We start from the raw sequence: 22,948 nt of genomic DNA, 5'->3' as shown, positions 1-22,948 counted from the left end.
TAGATAATATGCTCAAGTGTCTGGAGTGGGGTTGAACACATGGCCTCGGACTCAGTCAAGACTGCAAGCACTGAGCAACTGGACTCAATATCAACCCCCCTCCCCCAATTGTGTTTGCACCCAGAAACCTGCATGAAGGGAAAGAATACCCAGACAGATTTCAATCTGATGTATGCAGCTAGTGAAGTTATGTACTGTTTCTTTTCTAACCCAGTTCCATAACTGCTAGGCTACCATACCTTAGTGGTTAAGATACTAGACCAGCAAGTTTTAGTGATGGCTTTCAAAGAACAAAAAACACATGGAATGAAAAATAGGTCAGGAACAACACTGACTGCATTCAGGTTAAACCCTTAACTCTAACATTTGAAGAATTTAGCATACCTCACAACTTAAAAGCTAGTCCATGTGAACACTTCAGTCTGCAGTGAACATAAATTAAAGTCATGCCTACTGCATACGTAAATATACATTCCAATTTTCTTTTCATACTTCACCTGAAATATTGGTCTCAAGCCATGCCATTTCACGGTCATCTTAAAGGCTTTCTTAACTTTCCAGACCTACAGTATAAATGAGCAGGCAACTAAGTTACTCTCGATTTACATGTAAACTAAAATCAAATACTGAAGAAAGTCTCAAAGTAAAAAAGGAATTCAAATATTTTAAGCCCTTTAAAAGTTGATCCAATAGCCAAGAGTAGATACTGAACTTGTGTGTAATTGAAGATTTTTACTCTACCTCTATGACTGCACCAATGCCAGCTGGAATAAGGACTAATAAACTGGTTTGCTCATCCAAAAGGAAAAGAAATACCACGATAGTACTAAAGCATCGCCAATGCACTGCAGGAAGAGAACCAGAGGAAGAAAAAGTTACATTCTACTAATCATTTCCTTATTTTTTTTTACCCTCAAGTTAAATTACTGGCAAAAGGTCAAATACTTAAATAGTTGCGTGACTATGTTCAAGATATAAAAGAGCACGCCAAGACAAGGACTATAATAAGGTTTTAATTTTTTTTTTAATGTTCTCCTCAATTCTTGTCTTCTGAAGGCAGTAGCCTTACAGTTCTGAGGTTAAGCAGCCAGCAGTCTAAACAGTGAACAGACTATTAGACTGTGAGGCCATTATATACAAGCCCAGATTATACCTATGCACTTCCTGTGATCAAGAGCAGCTCCTTAGTAAAGGGATCACGAAAGCCAATTGATGCCGCTGTTCCGTCTCAGATTCGCTAACTTGATACAGATCAGAAATTGAACCTGGATCTTTCTTATTCTGTATGCAAGACAACTATTCTATCACAGTGTTGCAGTCCCCAGTGCTTACAGCAGGCATGTTCGTGTAAATGATATATAGATATATATATAAATCCTGTTAGTTGCCCTTGAGTGACTGCTGAGCAGAATTTTAATATGCGAAAAGGAGATGTGTTTTAAATCACATACGAAAAAATATACATTGCACCAAGTCTGGCAGTATTTTATCTCACTTCTGTCAAATCCCGAGTCAGGTTGCATCATTGCTCAGTGTCAGGAAAAACAAAGGAGCAGCACCAACAGAGATTCAGGACAAATTTCATGTACAATCTCACACAGTACTGGTTGAGCAGCAGAGTGTTAGTGGCAGTGACCTAATCTGACAGTTCAGGTACTGACAAGTTCCACCAACTCTCACAGTCTTGCACTTCACTTCCTCTAACCTACTATCTCCTGTGCTGTGGATTGCAGCAATGGAACAATTTCCTGTGATACTAAATCTGCATTTTAAATTGTAGAAGAAATGGAAGCCTAAGGGAAGTGAAGTCTGCGAGCTAGTGAGTAAACACAGCTGTTTCTGCCCAAAATAAATGGAGCACTTTAGACGCTAACTGGCAACTTTGAAATTGACATAAATGCAAATGGAAATGGCTACCACTTCTTGGTCGATACAAGAGACTGCTTGTTTTAAATGGTGGGGACCGCACTACAACATAGGTTATGTAAAAAAAAAAAACTGTACACTTATTAACGTGCATTACTATTCACATTTTGCTGATGCAGAGATCAACTGGAAATGGCTACACAAATCCCAGTATTTTTCTCTGTTAGTTTCAACAAACTTGTAATTGGAAACAGCACATTTATAAATTTGTTAAAACAAATTCACAGGAAAAAAAAAGCGGGGTAATTTTGTTTTAAAAATAAAAATACATTTTAACAGCTTGCTTATTAAAGGCGTCTATTAGTTTTGCAGCTTGTTGTGGAGATGGATTTCAGGAGCACCAGGATTATCACTGAACCAGTCTGTCCTAGAAACTAAGCGTTCAATCAACACCACAAGCTAAAATGGGAAGGAAAACAAATGGGCACTATACCAAGCAAGCCGACGGTCAGTGCGGAGGTTGCAATGTTTGTGATGTCAGTACAGTATTTGTTGCCATCTACACACATGCGTGCACTGTTCATTAAACTGCATTTAACACTTACCTGCTTTAGTGGACATGCCAACCATGTTTTTCTTTCGCCTCCAAAAGGTTATATCATTTTTAAAGGCTAAGAAATCAAACAGGAGCTGCACAGAAAAGGCAAATAAAACTAAATTTAAGACTGCAACAGTAACTTGCATTTATACAGCACCTTTAATATAGGTAAATGTCTCAAAGCGCTTTGTAAGAGGGACTGGATTCTGCAGAAGCTCAAGAGGAAATCTAGGGTGGGTAACTGAAGACACAGTTGAAGGGATATCTCAAAGCAATAAAAGCATGCTTGTGGACTCTGCATTTTTTCCCCTCAAGTTAGATGGCGGGTATTTCAATTCCAGGTTACTGCACTGCTTCAAATTTAATTTCACCAAAATGTTGAACGTGGGAGACATGAGCATTCCATACAGGATTATGCCCGTGATTTGCCATGCCTAGAAATCCCAATCTCAACCAAGCCCTTACACTGGGAATGTGCATAGCACCTGTGGCATGCAGAATGCTTTTAAAAAGTTTCAAAGCTCGTTTGTTCACACATACACTCATCAACCAATAAGTACGCGTGAATTGATGCTTACAACAAACACATTTGGCTTTGAAAACAATATTAAATTAAACTACTTTTATAGTTTGTAGAATTTTGAATACGGCCCAGGAAACTTTTTATAGGTCTTAAAGGCAAAACCAGTAAAATAAGAAAATGTATAGAGCCAGCTAATTTTAAAATCTGGCCTGCAGAATTACTGAAGACCAGCATTAAAAAAAAATGGTCCCCCCTCACCCCCAGAAAAACACTTATTTTATGCACATTGGCTTCTTGAATTAGACAAAAGACCAATGAAACAATCCTTTACTATGTATTTGGCTCACTGTCACTGGGAAGTGTCCCCAAGTCTAAGTATATTACACAACATACAGAATGGCCCCCAAGAGAATAAAGCTCCAGCTTTAGCTATAACTTACATGGAACGCTGCGACAAAGAAGGTTAAAGCTAAGAAGTAGAGGTTGGTGTCTACAAAGATCCCTTTTACTTCGTCAACATCTTTTTCAGTGAAGCCTAAAATGCACACCGTGGAAAGAGAAATTAAAAAAAACATTAACAATCTGAATTTTTGGGTAAACAATATTCCTTCTTATAATACAAAAAAGCAAAATACTGCAGATGCTGGAAATCTGAAATAAACACACAAAATTCTGGAAATACTCAGGCCAGGCAACATCTGTGGAGAGAGAAACAGAGTTAACGTTTCAGGTCGATGACCCTTCGAGCAACAGCAACTCACCTTTCGATTAGGCACTTTACAGCCTTCTGGACTCAACATCAAGTTGAACAATTTCAGACCATAACCTCTGCCCTGGGAGTGGGCCTTTGGCGTAGCGGTAGCATCCCCGCTGCTGGGCCAGAAGGCGTAGGGTTTCGAACCCCGCTCCAGACAGCCCCGGCAAGTGGAGTCGGAGTTCTGGCTCTAAATTCTGGGTTGACATCCAGCGGGATACTTGCGTCCGTGGGTGTGGGTGGCCCCCCCCCCCTCATATGGGTTGTGGGAGCCCGTAAAACCCTCCCGCCATAAGACTAACCACCCTAATGGCTGTTACGAAGATGGTTACGGTCACGGAAGGAGCGTTAATCGCGGCCAGAAATCCTTCCACCACTTCATACAGTTCCCCAAAGGGAACAGTGTGAAGACACGTACGACGACGACCTCTGCCCCTATTTTTTTCCCCCCCACATGGCAGCTGTTGATGATTCTGCCATTCCCATTTACACCTCATCTAGAACAGAACAGAACAGAAACCCCACAGTGCAGATAGAGGCCATTTCGGCCCATCGAGCCTGCACCGACACATATCCCACCCGATCCCTGTAACCCCTACATCAACACATATCCCACCCTATCCCCGCAACCCCACGTATATAATCCTCCTAACACTAAGGGTCAATTTATCATAGCCAATCAACCTAACCCGCACATCTTTGGACCGTGGGAGGAAACCGGAGCACCCGGAGGAAACCCACGCAAACACGGGGAGAATGTGCAAACTTCACACACAGTCACCCGAGGCCGGATTCGAACCCGGGTCCCTGGCGCTGTGAGGCAACAGTGCTAACCACTATGCCACCGTGCCACCCATCTAGTTTCTTAACTTGTACCATTACCATCTCCTTTTGCCTTGCACCATTATCCCTTTTTTGCCTTCCACCCCATCACAGACTTTCCCTTTTGTTCTTTCCTCCCCTCCTCCCTTTCCCTGCCCCTATACTTGCTTGAAAGTCTGGTACATCTCTCACTTTTTCGAGTTCTGACCCGAAACGTTAACTGTTTCTCTCTCCACAGATGCTGCCTGACCGGCTGAGTATTTCCAGCATTTTCAGTTTTTACTCCTCCTTATAATGCTACTTCTGGGGGTAAAGAGTAAAAACAATACTGGCAACCAATTCAAAATAATTAGCACCATTATAACTCGTGTAAAACAAGTCAACAGCTGGGTCTTCTTTAGATGAGCTGGCCTAGCAGTGAACAGAGATTTCCTGTACTGAAGGAGGAAGTGCCTCCAGCAGGAAATAATTGCAGACAATTATATCACTACATCCAAAGCAACAAAATCAGAAGTGAACGGTGTAATTTTCAACATTTGTCATTCACAAAACAATTAAGCACAGAGTTGTCAACTTTAGTGAAAAGTAAATTTAGAACTCAGAAAATCTTCTTTACTCAGAGTGCCAAGTGTTCGAACAGAATCACAAAAGCAAAGCGAGTCGAAGACTTGGGGGTTATTTAAAATACCATTCGATGGAATGATGTGATGCACAAAAGGGATGAGCTTTCATGACTACACGGCCCTCTCTTACTCCAAACAACTTATTTTCTTAACCCAGTGAATTGAGGGACAAGAGATGTGACAAACGTAGTAAATCAAATGGAGGGTTATCACAGTATTCCAGTATTTGCAGGGCTCACAGAACAAAACAGTAAGATTTTAATTAAAAGTACAATTGAAACAGTTCATATGGATTCCACTGGTCTACAAAAAATACCTATAATAACATCCTTATAAATACAGCCAAATTACTGATAAGTGTTCATCACTCACTACTGTACAGTTCAGTAATAAAATTCTCCAACTCTGAAATATTGGCTAGCTCCAACCCAGGTCCCGGTTGTATGACTGCAGCACAAAAATGCCCATAATACAGCTCTAAATCAGCAAACGTGAATGATGCGGCGCGGGATAGCGGAGGTGAGAAATGGAAATGCAAAAACTAGTAAAGGGTGCTCTTCTGAGATTGCTGCAAGAATATGCCTCAACGCCAGAGTTAAAGAAGTTTTTCTCGGTGCTAAAGATTACTACAGTCTATCGAATATTTACATGGGTACCCAAAATGATAGAGGAGTTCCATTCCCCAGTACTGACATCCCTCAATTTGAGGACCAAAGGGACACTTTTTAAATTTTTTTTTTTTTTTTTTTTTTTTTTAAAAAGGAGAAATTAACTGGTCATTTTCAAGGACACATGAGCATACCAAACCGTTGTAATGAAAAGACAGCCTCTTGCATGTGGGTCCAAAACCTTAGCTTCCCAAGTGATATAGCATCATAACAGATCGTAAGAGGTAATGTAATCGATGTAGCATTTATAATCTGCAATAGAAAGTTTGGAAATATTAGACAACAGAAAGCATATTGTTCTGAAAGATACAAAAGTATTGAAGCATCGAAACAGTTCAGTTCAAGGAAACTACGAATGTAATTTTGCACTAAAATGTCAAATTTACAGCCATTTTCTGATTGAAAGTACAATCCAGCAGAGTTTCACAAAACACACAAGTACACAAAAATCTCAAACATCCAGTCTAATCCAATCCTTACTTCCCTCTGTTCATTAGTATTACTGGGTATAATTTACTGGGCCTCTAAGTTGCCATGCTATATTGGTGGATAATCTCCCTTTATTTAGAGGTTTGCCATTTGCATATATAGCGAGTGGACCAGAGCCTACCGTGCAAATCAAAACGCATTATTGCTTGACAATATCGGAGGCAGCAAATTGGAACACCAATGCTTTGTACCACAGATTGGTAAACTGGGAATTTGCATCTATGATTTCCCACATGATGAGTTACATATTTCAAACATCATGGGGATGCCAGATGCTCCTACACTAGATGAGAGCCTGAGGAACACTCTGCCACCTCCCAGTGGGTAGTTAGGGAGCAGTGGAGCAGGGAGGCTGCCTCCGACCCTCTCGACCAGGCATGGTGAGGATCATGGGAGAAAAGTTGGGGGGGGGGGGGGGGGGGGAAACGAGTTTTTAAAATATTGCCGTAAGAGTAAATTTGGCAGTGACTGAACATGGAATGAAGCATAGTCACAGTTTAAGTGTTGTAAAAATGGAACTCACCCTCAAATCTCTCACTCGGTTGCTCAGCTCATCAACAAAGAGTATAGGGAGATACTGCACAGTCTTTCCATGCTGCATCCTAAGATACCAAACATCACAACTGAAGTGTTAAAAGGAGCAGGAACTTGGTCACATAAACCTTTTTAAAAGCACAGAATGATGCTTCATTTTAAAAGCAGATCCTTGCGTTTTATGTGAAGACACAGCAGCCAGTTAGTTGCTTAATTTGGCTACAAAAACATGAATGCAGAGGAGAGAAAAAAAAAGGTTTCAGATGTTTTAACAGAAATCAGTGTTTTGAATGAGACTGCATTTTATTTTGCAATTATACTCTGAAAATTAACAGATCTCTTTATTGGAGGAAGAAAAATCAGAGCTCGGAACACAGAATCTCAAATTCAACAGATCAAATTTATTACACATCCCTCATGTCAAACCACTGACAGCACGAATTAATAGGGGGAGCAGTTAAAGCTACGTAGACAGGATTTTAAACTGTAGCTCAAGAGAATTAGAGGCTTTTGGCCAACAAGAGACTGGAGTCTGTCTATCTCAATACGAGTACCAAGAAAGAAAATACAGAGAGATCAAAATAATACTCATTGCATAGATTTTCTTTTAGTATAAACATACCCAATGGATCAAAATATCTCAATAGATTAACAGCTTGCATTCTCGCCTTGATACATTCTCTGCCTTGCAAGAGCCCTCTGGACGTAATTGCCAGGTTTGTCCTGCTCCCCTTTTTTGAACAAGGGTGGAATATTTGCAATCCTCCAGTCCTTTGCACCACCCCTATATCTAAGGAGGATTGGAAGATTGTGGCCAGCACCTCCACAATTTCTACCCTTACTACCCCTCAGCAACTTGGGATGCATTCCATTAGGACCTGGTGACTTATTCACTTTAAGTACTGCCAGCCTTCCTAGTACCTCCTCTTCATCTATTTTTAATCTCACCCAGTAGCCCGGCAACCTCCTCACTTACCGTAGCTTTAGCAAAGTCCTCTTCCTTGGTAAACACCGATGCAAATGGCTCATTTTAGTACCTCAGCCCTGCCTACAGCCTCCACCGGTAGATCTCCATTTTGGTTCCTAATCGGCCCCACCGCTCCTCTGACAACCCTTTTACTGTCAATATACTTATATAAGACCTTTGGATTCCCTTTTACGTTAGCCTCCAATCTATTCTCGAACGGTCTCTTTGCCCCCTCTTACTTTCCTTTTTCACTTCTCCTCTGTACTTTTTATATTCAGCCTAATTCGCCCTTGTATTATCAAGCTGACACCCGTCATATGCGTCCTTAGCTTTTTTAAACAAAAATCAAGTGTTACAATGTCAGAATTACTGCACAGTTTCCATTAAATTTTACATAACACAGACTAGATAAATATAAATGTACTTAACAATAATAAGGTTTGTTTGCAGTATGTACAATTAGTTATAAACTTACAGCTTCAGATATCTGTGTACATCAGCAGGAAGTGCCGATCCATCAAAAGTGAAGTTGTCAGCCATGATATTGATGGTGAGCTTTGACCGCCAGTGCGCAACAGGCTGGTCTGGAATTTTAGCTTCAGCATGAGCTGCTGGTTCCTGGTTTGTGGGAAAAAGAAAAAAAAGGACAACATTGATTCTGCAAAGGAAAACAGTACAGTTAATCTTGCTCCATGAGAAGCTCAGGAGTAACCAGAAAACAGAATTTTAAAAACTCCTTAAAAAAAAAGTGAAACCTTTAAAATAAGTTAGTACGGACACTGGGATTTGATTAATCCATAATATCCATCTGTTATTCAGATAAATATCATGGGAAACATTATCAGTGGTAACATTATACTACAGCAACAATTATAGCATACCCAAATCCTTGTCAGTCATTCTTGTGGATTAACTACCTTGGAACTATTCTACTTTGTCTGTTGAACTTTACTATCTGTGCAACAGAACACAGAGTATTGCCTACTCCAAGCTACGGTAGACCCTTGATAAGACTGCTGAGATACCGTTAGTTTGTCAGTTCTCTCAAACAGATGACCAGAATAACATCACTACTTAAACCAGACCTCCAAGTTTATACAGTAAAGTAGAATCTTAACATATAAAAACTCTGCACAGAATATCAAAGTTTCAAATTCTCCCAAATAGCGCTGCTACTTAGAATTCAATCCCTCACGCACAGAAATTTGAATATGGAGCAGGTGGTCACCCACTGAACCAAGATTGCTATAGCAACGTATATTTATATAGAGACTCTAACATAGCAAAGCTTCCCAAGGTGAGTCATACATCCAAGCAGGAAGAGGTGGTGACCAAAAATGCAGCCAAAGAATTTTAAGAAGATTTTTGAAGATGTAGCATGATAAATGGGTTTAGGGACAAAGTTCCAGACTGTGGGTGCAAGGTGGCTGATGGCTCTGCCACTGATCGTAGGGGGAAGGAGATAGTGCAGTAGACTAGGGGGGGGGGGGGGGGGGGGGGAAAGCAGAGAGGGCTTAGATGTAGGGGTTGAGGATGTTGTAGAAGAAAAGCAGGCCATAGAGAAATTTGACAAGAATTTTAAAATTGAGGCACTGAGAATGGGGTGCCAATAGAAGTCAATAAGGACTCAGGTGATAAGTAAACAGGAATTTGTGCGGGTAGCAGAAGAATTGCAGAAGAGTTATAGTTTATGTAAAGCGGAGGTTGGGAAACCAGTGGAGTGAGCATTGGAAAAATAAAGTCTCTACATAACAAAGGCGTGGATTGAGAGTTTTAGCTGCAGTGGGGCTAAGTTAAGGACAGACAAGTGGCACTTCAAAAAAGGTGGAAATTGGCAGTACTGTGATGGACTGGACATGGGGCTCAAAGCTCAGCTCGAGGTTGAACAAGACACCAAGGCCGTGTACCATTGGGTTGAGCTCGAGCAGACACCCAGGAAAGTCAATGTGATCAGGAATTAACATGCGGGGTTTCCAGTGGGGGCAAAGCAGGATGGATCGGGTCTTGCTAATGTTGAGAAAAGCGAGAACCTCCGACTCATCCACAACAATGCGCCAGGAGAATCCTTTTGATAATCCCCCTGGTGCCCCAGCACAGGTTCTCCGCGTCTTCTTGGCAGTTAGGTTGATGATCAAAGAAAGTTTAGAAAACAAAAAATGAACTGCATTGCCTGAAAGGCAATATATAATGAGATGTTATTTTTTAAAAGCAGCAGGACCCGTATTGCAGGCATTGATACATTGCCCTGTACCACCTTCAAATATTAAGAGTCCTCTGAAAAATCAGGGTGAAGAGTCAGAATTAGCAGCACCAATTAGGCTATATGGCACAGCGACTGGGAAATGCAAAAATCATACTGCAATAATTTTGTTAATGACACAGCCTGCTTTAAAGTCAGAAACAGCAACCATTTGCCAGTGGTGGGGCTACTGCCATCTCCAATGATTGGAAATCAGAGGTTAAAACCACTTCCCTGAGCAGTACAGGTATCAGCGCTTCTGCTGCTCGGCCCATTAACAACTAAAAAAAAAAAAAAAGACCACTTTTGCTGAAATCACCCCTTTTCACAACGTGCACCATTTCCAAATACATTAGCTTTCTGAGTTTACAGCGTCAGTTTGCTCCCAATCTCAGCAGGCGAGCCATCAACAGCAGGCCAGCCTGAATGTGCTACATGTTTTCAATCTATTGTTCAAACAAAAACAAAAATCTACTTTTCTAATTTTACTTATAATTATATAATTCCGTCCATCATATTTAAAACAACACTTACTTGGGCATCAGTCTCGCCTGTAATTAGGTTGATTTCCTCAGGTTTAGGAATCATGTATGTTGTAAGGTGTCCAACAGCATACACATGCTTACTGTCATGCCAAGGTCGCATACCAGCATGGTGGAGAAACAAATGCGTGTACAGAGTCCCGTTGCTGCGTGTTTTCTTTGGTAATGAAACATTGACTGTCCTTTAAAAACATAAGAGTATGTTAGGTAGAATGACTCATAGAAGAAATGGTTATGTATTACAGGAAACTCTTTGGTATCTGGCACCGACGGGACCTGCGTGTTGCCGGTTGATCAAAAATTCCAGATGACGGAGGGGGTTATCTACTGAGGCTATTTTTAAAAAAAAAAATCAAGAAATGTGCAGTATACAGTAATTGGGTACTCACCTACAGAATGTTGTGTTAAATGGATGGTGGAAGATGCTTGATTAAATACAGTACTGCCAGTTGAGGGTAATGCAATGCAGTGACTACCAGCAGCGTGGGAGACACACAGTACCCCTGTAAAATGGCGGATCAGAAGAGACTACCGACAGCGTGGGAGAGTCAGACTCCTGTTATTGAGGTGTTCGGACTTCCGACAGTACCAAGAAGCCGAGTAGTGGCAGTTTGGAGAACTACCCCCACTGACTAACTCAGCCACAGTGGGAGACTCGGACTCGGCAACATTGCCAGTTATTGAGGTGTTGTTTTTGGAGTGAGAATTTTGCCGGTTAATAGAGAATACCGGATATTTAGGTGCCGTTTGAACAAGAGTTTCTGTATATATACTTAACCAAGCATTGTCCAATAACATTAATAAAATGATAAACCAAGTTTGAATGTCAAAGAATGTAGAATTCAAAATAAATTCAAGGGATTGTTAAAGTGAAACTAAATCCAAATGAAAACTCATTCCACCTAATTATCTCCAACTATATTGACAGCTATTGCTGAATTTCAGAAGAACACGGCATTTACCAGGCTACTGTGTGTCATTTGACAGACACAGTTGTCGCTTCTCTATATAAAAGCAGAGATACTGAAGCATGGAGTGTACTAAAAACGCGTAACCAAATTTTCCTGCATTCTATGATGGGGTTTAATCTGCAGACTGCTGTTTCTCCATTTCTTATTCCTTTAAAAAGCTCTATGCTTAGTTATTCGGGCTACATGTTTTGCCAGGAAGTACTTGTTTTACTCATTTTATCAGGAATTCTCTGTTTTAAGAATTATAGGTGTAAACACCACAATGAAGATTTCATGGTCCTTGCATAAAGTACATGCCTCTTCCCACACCGCATCAATTACTTTAATGTGAATGATATTGCACAAAGAAGAATATTTACAACACTGAAACTGTCCAGTTGGCCCAACCAGTCTGTTGATATTTATCCTCTACATCCATAATTCACAAGAGAAAAGGAATGTCTTAGCAACACAGAATGACCTAAATAGAAGGACAAAAAGTATTCTCACCAAGGGAGCAGGAGAGAAAACTATCAGTTTACGTTTCCCATATTCATGAATTCTGTGCTCGGTTTAAGGAGTTTTGTACTACGGTCTCACATCCAGTAGGAAGAGATGAGCCCTCAACACATTTCACTCGGCACCATGACAATTATGACAGAGAAGACTTTCGATTGTTCTAGGATGGATGGGAACCTAGGCTCCAGCGATGAAAGAATAGCGTTCTTGTATATATTGCACCACCCAATCCAATGCATTAGGATTGATGAAAAGGTTTGCTGACAAAAGTTAATCCACAAATTCTCCAACGTCTTGGTGAATTTGCATTACTGAGCAGCACGTCCAGAAGGCGCTGAGTCTTTAACTATCTGAGCCAGGAAGCTACTGAATGATCTGTGAAATGGTCATCCATGCTAACCCAAATTAAACACAAGTTACTTAGCAAATGGCACATTCTATTCAATGCGCAGTTAGCCAAGCTGAAATGTGCAAACCACACCCCAATATCTGGCACTGAAGAGTAACCAAGAAATTGTGACTTTTTTTTTTTTGGAAGAAGTCAACAATTTACAGTATATTTTTAATTGCCCTCCTCACAACCTTGATGTTCTGTTTGACGGAGCTGAGCATTCTGCACCACATCCAGTCCATCACCATGATCTCCCCTCACCAACACCATCAGTTGTTTCTGATCTTACTTCACTGTATTTGCTGTCAAAATCCACCTCCATGCATTAATCACCTGGAGGATCAATTTCTCAAGCACCATCCTTTCTGGCCACCTCACCTCCCAGTTAATCCAGAACTCCAAGGCACAAGTCTTCTTATGCACAAAGTCCCCAAACCCATCACTTCCCCCCACTCCTCCTTTCCCAGTTCCACTGGCTCCTGAGGTTGCAGCGAATCAATTTCAAGATCCTCATCCTCACTTTCATATCATGCTAGTGTCAGCTGTGGCTCAGTGGGTAGCACACTCGCCTCGGAGTCAGAAGGTTCAAGTCCCACTCCAGAGACTTGAGCACATAAAGCTAGGCTGACACAGTGCTGAGGGAGGGCTGCACTGTCGGAGGTGCCGTCTTTCGGATGAGACGTTAAACCAATCTGCTCGCTCAGGTGGACGTAAAAGATCCCATGGCACTATTTTGAAGAGGAGCAGGGGAGTAATCCCCAGTGTCCTGGCCAATATTTATCCCTCAATCAACATCACTCAAACAGATTATCTGATCATTATCACATGCTGTTTGTGGGACCTTGCTGTGTGCAAATTGGCTGCCGCGTTTCCTACATTACAACAGTGACTCCACTTCAAAAAGTACTTCATTGGCTGTAAAGTGCTTTGAGACATCTGGTGGTTGTGAAAGGCGCTATATAAATGCAAATCTTTCTTTTTTATAGCCTTGCGCCTCTCAATTTGGATAACCATCTACAGTTATCCATAAAGACAGACCAAGCAGGGAGCCCTAGAACACAGAGGTGACTGTGTGGGTATAGGACAAGAAACTAGCACAGCAACTGTATCGGTACCCATAGGATTAGAATCAAAAGTGCAATGCTCGAGTGGTAAAGTGTGGAGGAGAAACAGTTGAGGAAAATGGAATAGTCAACAGTGTCAAGACAGCGGAGAAGGAGAATGAAGCACAGTAAGCGCTGGTCACAGTCACAGAGTATGTAATTGGTGGCTTTGACCAGAGGACTGCTGCCTGCTCATAAACTGGAACTTGAGAACTCCATGAGTAGCAAGAACTTGGGTATGTGCCAAAGGAGCTTGGCCAGAAAGGAGAAATTAGAGATAGAGTGCGAATAATTGAGAATAGAAATGTTAAGCACTGGATAATTAACAAAGGGTTAATAACGAAAGTTTTGCAATACATGGGAAGAGTGCTGGAAGGATATGCGAGGTTGACCATGTCAGCAAGTATGAAGCGGAGGAAAGAGAAGCTGGATGGTCTGAAGCTGGCAGAAAGAGCAAATGTGGGCGTCTTGGAGAAAATAAATCTGATGAGGGCTGCAGTGGAAATTGGGAAGGATCTACAGAGTACGGGAGCAAGGGTTAGAAGAGTGGGAGCGACAGTAGACACAGCTGTGCAGATGGCCTTGATTTTGGAGTCCATAACCTCCTCACAGCTTGGGTTGTCCTTGCCCTCCAGGACGACCCTGGAATAAAGGAGGAGGATTTGGCCATGTAATGTTCAACGTTAGAAGGCTATGCCCCAGGAGAAATTCTAGCTACGAAGTTTAGCCAGAAATAATCCTTCATTTTTTGAGCCTATGCCCAATTATTACATATTAAAATGCCTGTCTTAAAGAGTAAGCAACTAGTCGACTCCTGATCAAAGTCATTTTTACGTGAAAAATCTAGATTACCCAGTAACTCAAATAAAACAGAAAAAGCATTTTGTACTCAAAATAAATTAAAATTAACTGATAATTTAAGCAACTTTCAATTAAGAGTAGATTGCATCTTAATATGAGTAGATATCTTAATATTGGTAGTTATTTAACATTTTTATAATTATATCCAAAAAGGTTCAAACACAGCTTAGAGCACCACAGGGGTTTGCATACAACAATCACAAAGAACATTAGTAGGAGCAGGAGTAGGCCACTCGGCCCCTCGAGCCTGCTCTGCCATTCAATAAGATCATGACTGATTATCTTCCTCAACTCCACTTTCTCGCCCGATTCCCATATCCCTTGATTCCCCTAGAGTCCAAAAATCCAAAAGCGCAAACCTTGGGTGCTAATCTTTTATGGGATTATTTATCTGCTTCCCCATCCACCCCCCCACCCCAGCATCCTTCACACTATGAACATACACTTCTACACACAGACAAGCGTGGAAGACTCGTCATAAATCACGTGTGACTTGCAGATTATTAAACACACTAAAATACATAATAAAACTCAAAAAAAAAGTTACCTCTCAAATTTGGAGTTCACATCAAAGTGTTCTATGTTCAACATGAGGTTCAGATTGGCTCCGTCAGTAACACTGTTTTTTGTTGAAGTATAGATACTCAGCTGAAATACAAATTCAAAACTGTAAGCAAACTTTAAAAAAAAAGCTACTATTATTCTTTCAAGGCTGCAAAACTGAACGTGTTCCTGAAGGAAGCATTTAATAAAATGTCAATGTTAACATCAGTCATACAAGCCATGCAAAAAAGGCACATCAAGTAACATTTGGGAGTTCAAACAATGAGCAACACAACACTAAGTGGCCGAACACTTAAAATGACTGTCTAAGAGAACGTCTCAACTGTTGGTTGCAAAATCAATAACACTAATTCTACCACTAACAATCTGATAATTAAAAAATTATACAGCCTCATTTATGTGGTGCATCTCACTGGAGAAGCAACAGATGGTGCTAGGGAGAAGTGGATTGCAAGTTCAAGGGCTCGATTTTGCCACTGGGGCGGGCTGGGGGCGTGTCAGGTGTTTTGAGTCCTGAACCCGATTACAGTGTGATGTGGGGAAAAAAGTGCGATTTTCCCCTAATTGGGCAATTGATTTCCAACGTGAGGGAAACCCTGGCCCAATTAGTCTTTCCATCCTGATGGTCGCCTCCGATGACATCATCAGTGCTGCTGGATTTAAGGCCTGCAAGCAGCCTTGCTTCTTCTGGAGACTGCAAACTTTATGCCCATTGCTGTGATCGCTTCATCCAGCAACTATGTTCAGCAGTAGGCCAAAGTGTGCTCCACAGTTTGATGACATCGCCCTACAAGCTCTGGTGGAGGGAGCAAGAGCAAATAAGGAGGTGCTCTTCCCTTCCGCAGGGAGGAAGAAGCCTCCCCAGCAGACTAAAGCTATGTGGCTGCAAGTGGCTCAGGAGGTCAACTCTATGCCTATGTGCCGCAGGACCTGGCTGCAGTGCAGGAAGAGGTTTCATGACCTTCTGCGCACAGGAAAAGAGAGTATGACTTTCCCATCACCCTCAATCGGATCCCCATCGCCTCTCCTCACCAGCACTCTGCTTTGCCAACCTCTTCCTCCACATCCCACTTGACACTTACATCCCTGCACCCTTACCTATTCCCTCTCTGTGGTCACATTCACTTAACTATTCAACCATGCAGCCCTCACACTCTATCACTGATGCAATGACAACTTACAACACACAGGGAGGGCCCTTTGTCTCCTAAGCATCTATGCTATGGAATCTCTACACTCACTCCTTCATTCTCAATCAAACTCCACTCATATCCCTCATTGCAGGAAAAGAGTGCCCACAATAAGAGGGAAAGAACAAGGACAGGAGGAGGGCCACCCTCAGTAGCCCAGCTCACCACCTCGGAGGCGGCCGCCCTGGAAATTGCCGGGATCGAGGAGAATTCCCAATGGGGGATGGACAGGCAGGCGCATCACAGCAAGCTGGTGACAGAACAGTTTGGCATCTCTCTTTGACTTATCAGTGACTCATGCAATGTCAATCTGTTAGAGCACCAGATTCATTATCATCTGCACTTTTCAATGTGCATGTAACCTTGACCTCACATCTCTAACTCTTTCCTTTACTCCCTCACAGGACCATCGACAGCCCCCGTCCCCACTGTCCAGGAGGAAGAGCTTGAGCTTCCAGACTCCCCAGAGGAAGCTGCAACCTCGGAGGGTGCTGCGTCAGCAGAATTAAGCGCACACATCACTAGCGCAGACACTCACCTCGGTGGGACATTCGGGACAGAGAGTAGAGTTTGTCACCTGGTGTATCACAGCTCACAAGTGAGCATCAGCAGATGGAGGAGAGTCCTTGTTGGAGGGCGCAGGATGCTCCCAGCTCAGCTGCATGTCGACCGTGCGCCTCCGGGTCCATCCAGAAGAAGAGCGGTGCTGGAACTCCAGGAACAGGTGCAGGAGTCTCTGGCAGGTTTTGTCTCCAGGGTCGCTGCGAGTGTGAAGCGAATGGAGGAGTCCATAGCGAACATGAGCAGAGCCTTTGTGGAGGCGTTGGCACATGAACGCAACACCGTGGAAAGGATGGCTACCGTAGGAGAGGAGGACTACATCCATGGAGGAGTTTAGTCGCCAGGGCATGGAAAACATAGTAATTGTTCAGAATAGACTGACATCTCTTCAGGAGCGACGGTCAGCTATTGAGCAAACAAACCAGACCTTCAGGCAAGTCCTCGGGAGTAGGACTTCCAGTACAGAAACGGGTCCTCATGGCCCACCTGAATTGCAGCAAGGTGCCGTCAAGCCACTTGCTAGCTCTGAAGCGGGGCTGACCCATGAGAAGGATGTTGGTGGCAGACAGCAAGGAAGTGGGGGCTCCTCTCCAAGCGCTCACACGACAATGCCATTGCAAAGCCCTCGGTCAGAGCCCCACCAGAGTCCTCACCCAACTGAAATGGGCGTCTCAACCCCTGCACAGCCGCAGGAGCAGCAGACTGTTGCCGAGCCCTCACAGGTTTGCAACCCCAGAGGATGCCCGCCAAAGGTGTCGAGACAGGAGCAGCAAGAAAGTGAGCAAGGGGCCTCCACATCTGCTGAAGCCACAGGGGACGCACCACGTAGGAGCACATGCAGTAGTCACAAGGGTAGTCACTTGGGTGTAATGTTGTTTAATTTTGAAAAGCCACCAGTTGGTTATCGTCATTAAAAATTCTGATGGCAAACTGTTGCAGTTGTGGCGTGTGTCATTTCGCTAATGGGACTTCCACATTGAGGGCTTAGGATGACTTGCAATTGTCAGTATGGTGGTCAGAGTGATAGGAACCGCAGGTTCTTGGCCATTGTCGATGGTCTGATAAGAAGGTGCAAGGCAAAAGTGTTTGATTGTGCAGGCTAAGCAAATCTGGCCAAGATGAGTGCGTGCCTTGCATCCTGGGCAGCAATGTGCTCGCATGCTGCTGCCGCTGGTTGATGAGCCTCTGCAAGCTGGTCGTTGTCGCTCTCCTCCTCCTCCTCATCTGAGGAGGCTATGTGATGAGCCACTTGTTCCTCAGGCATCTGCAAGCCACGACGCTGTGCCATGTTGTGAAGTGCACAGCAAACCACGACCATTCTGGAGACCCTGGCTGCTGAGTACTGCAGGGCTCCACCTGATCTATCCAGGCATCTGAAGCACATCTTCAGCAAGCCGATGGTTTGCTCGATTATGGATCTGGTGGAAATGTGGCTGGAGTTGTAGCGCTCCTCAGCTTCGGTGGATGGGCTCCTCAACGACGTCATTAGCCACGTCTTCAGGGGATAGCCCTCGTCTCCAAGTAGCCATCCGTTAAGTTGGTCTGGCAGACTGAAGAGCGGAGGCACACTAGACTGGCGCAGGATGAAGGAGTTATGGCAACTGCCAGGGTACTTGGCACAAACATGCAAAATTTCCTTCTTGTGGTCACATACCAGCTGTACGTGCAGGGAGTGGAAGCCCTTGCGGTTGACAAAAATACTTGGATTGTGATGGGGTGCCTTAAGGGATGCCCTGCACCCTTGGAAAGCCTGCCAGATTGTCGAACCCAACCGCATGCGCAGTTACACTGGCTTGATCCCTGAAGAAATTGATGTAATTGTGCGCGATGGCAAAAAGGGCATCGGTTACCTGCGTGATGCAAGTGTGCGCGGCTGCCTGGGAGACGCCGCTGATGTCTGCTGTTGATCCCTGGAATAAGCCTGAAGCAAAAAAGTTGAGTGCGGTGGTGACTTTGACGGCCACTGGTAAGGGGTGTCCACCTGCTCTTCTGGGCTCCAGGTCTTGCTGCAACATTGCGCAGATGTCACCCACTACCTGGCGTGAAAGTCAGAGCCTCCTTTGGCACGGCTGCTCCGTCATTTTGATGTAGCTGATCCTCTGTCTGTAGACCCTGTTTTGGGGGGTATCTCCTGCGCCGACATGCTTCCACGTGCTGGCGCCTTCTGGCCTGTGCAGCTTCAGGTGGGCGAGCAGCAGTTGGAGCTCCTGCTGTTGCAGTTGCTGCTGCTGTTGGTCAGGGTTCTGCTGCTGCCGCGGCTGGTCTTCATCCAAATCTGATGTCCAGGAGGAAAGGAAATAAGTAGTTCCCATTCTTCTGGTATATACCTCAGTTGAGAAAGCGCTCATTCAAGATGGGGAGAGGGGTTTCCAGGAGGTCACACTGTAGATGGGCGTCAGGCTCCAAACTTCCACAACAATGAGTAGACCTGTTAAAAGTTCCCCCAGACCCAAGACAACAAAAGTTCTGCCACCTGCAAATGATGATTGGTGAAAACTCCTTTTTAATGGTGGAGCTGCAGCTGTTAGTAAGCAATCCACTTGTGATGCCGCCAGGATTCACTGGCGTGTTCCAGAGGAGGCGTGCAGCACGTGGGAAAATGTTAAAATCAGAAAGGCCTCTCAAAATGGGATGAGAGGCAATTAAGTGGTTGTTAAGGGCCTTTCCCACCTCTTGGAGGCTGGATGGAAACGGGGTCAAAAAACCCGCATGTGGGAAAATTGCTCGGAGGCGGGATCAGGCCCGCACGCCATTTTTTGCGATTTTACCATTTCACACGCCTCCAATCCCGCCTCCATGGGCCTGGCAAAATCGAGCCCCAAAAGTGTCTCACCACCAACTTCCCAAAGCATCGACTAGAAGCTGGGTACGTCCCGACAAGGAGGGAAAACTGTAATTCCCAGGGTATTCTCTAGCACCTCCTAGAACATAGCTCAGAGTAGGAACAGAGCGGGCCCGAGAGGAATCCACAACCATCATTTGGTCAGAAACACAGAAATTTATGGCACAGAAGGAGGCCATTCCACCCATCGTGTCTGTGCCGGCCGAAAAAGAGCTCTCCCGCCGAATCCCACTTTCCAGCTCTTGGTCCGGAGCCCTGTAGGTTACGGCACTTTAAGTCAGCCTCGGAGTCGGAAGGTTGTGGGTTCAAGTCCCACTCCAGAGGTCAAGCACAAAAATCTAGGCTGACACTCCAGTGCAGTGCTGAGGGAACGCTGCACTGTCGGAGGTGCATATCCAAGTACTACTTAAAATGCGATGAGGGTTTCTGCCTCTACCACCCTTTCAGGCAGTGAGTTCCAGACCCCCACCACCCTCCGGGTGAAAAAAGTTCTCAACTCCCCTCTAATCCTTCTACCAATTACTTTAAACCAGGGGGCAGAGATTTAAAGTAATTGGTAGAAGGATTAAAGGGGAGTTGAGGAGAACGTTTTTTTCCACCCAGAGGGTGGTGGGGTCAGCTTTGGGAGGAAAACAAGGAGGCTAACCTCTGATTGAAGAGAGCAGATTCCATAGATGATCTGATCTGGTTGCAGCTGCACATCTCTGCACATCTACAATTACCCCAGGAAGCACAGGGCTGTCGTTGGCTCCCCGTCACGCCAGCCGCTCTGGAGGAAGGGTAGAAGTAAAGGTCGGGTCGGGGCGTGTCCAACCTGCCCGTAAACCCTGGCAATCTAGCCCCTGTAGACCAGCCAACTTGGTCCTATTTGCAATTGTATTTCTTACTTGCTGGTTTGTGATGATTGAATTCTGTGGTTCTGGAAGCTTGGAAAAGGTTGTTTTTTTTAGCGCTGTTGGTTTGGAAAGAGTTGTTTTTTTTAGTGCTGTTGCTTGGACTGCTCCTGCTTTAGTGGAACTGGGTGACAGTTCCCCAGCACAATGCTGCAGCTGATCGACACACATTACAAAAGTTGATTTTTAACAAGGCAAGGGAAAATAAAGCTGCCATCTATTAATTGTTTGAGCTAATATGCACAGACTTAAAAACACAAGAACTGTTCAAGCTCTATTAAAACCAAGTACAGATTAGCCCAAACAAATGAAAAGATTTCAGCTTTATTTTTCCTTGCCTTTTTAAAAATCAACTCTGTAATGTTGTGTGCCAAACTCTATTCAGGTCAGCGACAGCATTGTGCTGGGAAACAGTCACCTTAGTGTCCACGGTACAAACCTCACCACAGCCAATTTTAACTCAGGTAGGTTACACTACATCTTATTCTGATAGCGCCTTGCCTGTGTCAATAACCCGATTCAAAAATGGAACGTAGAGGATACATCTCAAGTACTAGAAAATAAACTGTTGGGAGTGGCTGCATAATTCACAAACACTAGAGACAACAGAGTTACACTGCCCACAACCAGTAGTTTGCATTCTGAACAATGGCTCAGTGGGTAGCACTCTCGCCTCGGAGTCGGATGGTTGTGGGTTCAAGTCCCACTCCAGAGATTGAGTACAAAAATCTAGGCTGACACTCCCAGTGCAGTGCTGAGGGAGTGCTGCACTGTCGGAGGTGCCGCCTTTCGGATGAGATGTTAAAGCGAGGCCCCGTCTGCGCTCTCAGGTCAACATCACTGGAAAAAAGATTATCCGGTCATTATCATGTTGCTGTTTGTGGGAGCTTGCTGTGCACAAATTGGCTACGACGTTTCCTGCATTACAACAGTGCTGCAATGCAGAAAACATTTACCAGTACACAGAAACAACTTTATAATAAGTAAACAAATACAAAAATAAATGCAGAAATCCAATGACAGGGAGAAAGTTGATGATTTGGGGGATCTGCTGGCAGCCCCCAATTTGATATCCTATGGTTAATGCGGTAATTTTCCAGCAGCAAGACCTCCTACATTAACAGCAAATTTTCAAAGTAAATAGGATGACTGCAGGGCACATCAAATGGGTGATTTTTCAGCTCCACCTGAGGCACAAGAGCAAGAAATGCCTGCTGGCCACCATCTCACCCTTCCTAAAGTCATTTTATTATCAAGCAGGGCACGGTTCAGACCTTCCAGGAAACAACCAGCCTCAGCAAAATAGTCACTGTGCTTTAATGCAACTGCACAGTCGCAGTAGTTCTAAAGTGAACCTGGCTGCCTCGTCACAGCATAAATGGAGCAGTGGCTACAGTAACAGGAGTGACTGAATATAACATTACTCAGTGTAAGCTTCACACAGTAAAAACTGCACACTTCTAAAGTGAGTTGATGCATTCCCTCAATATTTCAATCAGCTTAATAAATCAATGAAATATCCAACCAACAGGCAAAGTAACAGGTATATTCTTTATTTTAAAAAACTTTAAGCCACGTCATGTTGGTATCCTGATCTAAAGATACTATATATACACAACTTAGAAGTGGCAAAGTAATAGGTAAAACTATATATATATTTTTTTTAAACTTTACACCTCATATTGATATGCTGAGCTAAACAAACACCTCAGAAGAAAGGCATCAACTCAACTGACATATGCCACGTTGAATATTGCACTAAAATGAACTGCAGTGTATAAAAAGCAAAGTCACTGACCTGAATCTTGGGGTTAGTAGTTAGGTAAGGCTTGATGCAGTTCCTGGTCTTGGGGTTAGGACAGGGCTTGGTGTAAATGATCCCATACATCACCCAGCACGTGTGCAACACATAGGCAACAAAAACCCCGACAATCAGGGTGGTGAAAGAGGTCGCCTTCAACCCAAACATACTGGGATACTTCCGACCTACCAGCACTGCAACATATTGGGAGTTAAACACACACAGGCACAGCGCCGATAGTCACACTGCCGCACAGGCGGCGGCTTCCCCAGCCAGCCCGCACTGCAGCAGCCCGAGTGTGGAGGACACAGCCGCACCCGGCCGGGGTCAAAGGCCGGCCAGCCGCTCACTCCAGCCCCGAGCCGCCATCACACAGACCGAGAGAGAAACACACACCGCAACCCCGAGCTCCCACACTCTACTCCGCTCCGCCCGGATCTGACATCACCGCCAACCTCACCAGAAGTAGGCTCGGCACAGTTACTCCCAGAGACACCCGCGCGGGGCCGCACTGAATTGTGGTCATTGTAGTTCACTCCTCCCTCTCCCTCTCTCCTCCCCGCTCCTCCCCTCCCTCCTCCTCCCCGCTCCTCCCTCCCCTCCTCTCCGGCCCTCTCCCCTCCCTCTTCCTTCCCCTCCCTCCCTCTC

At 44.2% G+C, this 22,948-nt stretch overlaps 1 protein-coding gene across 1 annotated transcript in view; it reads right to left on the bottom strand.

Moving 5' to 3' along the window:
- Positions 1-22,744, bottom strand: part of clptm1l (CLPTM1 like) — a 37,868-nt gene extending 15,124 nt beyond the window's left edge. The window contains exons 1-10 of the mRNA XM_085989163.1: positions 22,298-22,744; positions 14,997-15,097; positions 10,618-10,807; positions 8,320-8,462; positions 6,867-6,945; positions 5,989-6,106; positions 3,428-3,522; positions 2,472-2,556; positions 742-845; positions 498-563 (exon numbers count right to left, since the gene is read on the bottom strand). Of these exons, the coding sequence (XP_085845289.1) occupies positions 498-563; positions 742-845; positions 2,472-2,556; positions 3,428-3,522; positions 5,989-6,106; positions 6,867-6,945; positions 8,320-8,462; positions 10,618-10,807; positions 14,997-15,097; positions 22,298-22,468 (1,152 nt within the window). The 5' untranslated portion in view covers positions 22,469-22,744. The remainder of the gene's footprint in view (positions 1-497; positions 564-741; positions 846-2,471; positions 2,557-3,427; positions 3,523-5,988; positions 6,107-6,866; positions 6,946-8,319; positions 8,463-10,617; positions 10,808-14,996; positions 15,098-22,297) is intronic.
- Between the last annotated feature and the right edge of the window lie 204 nt (positions 22,745-22,948).

This window comes from Somniosus microcephalus, chromosome 5, assembly GCF_052327205.1.
Source record: "Somniosus microcephalus isolate GS21.2 chromosome 5, FLI_Smic_1.0, whole genome shotgun sequence".
NCBI classification, from domain to species: domain Eukaryota; kingdom Metazoa; phylum Chordata; class Chondrichthyes; order Squaliformes; family Somniosidae; genus Somniosus; species Somniosus microcephalus.
Note: the sequence above shows the minus strand (reverse complement) of the source record. Positions and strands in the feature narration are given on the sequence as shown.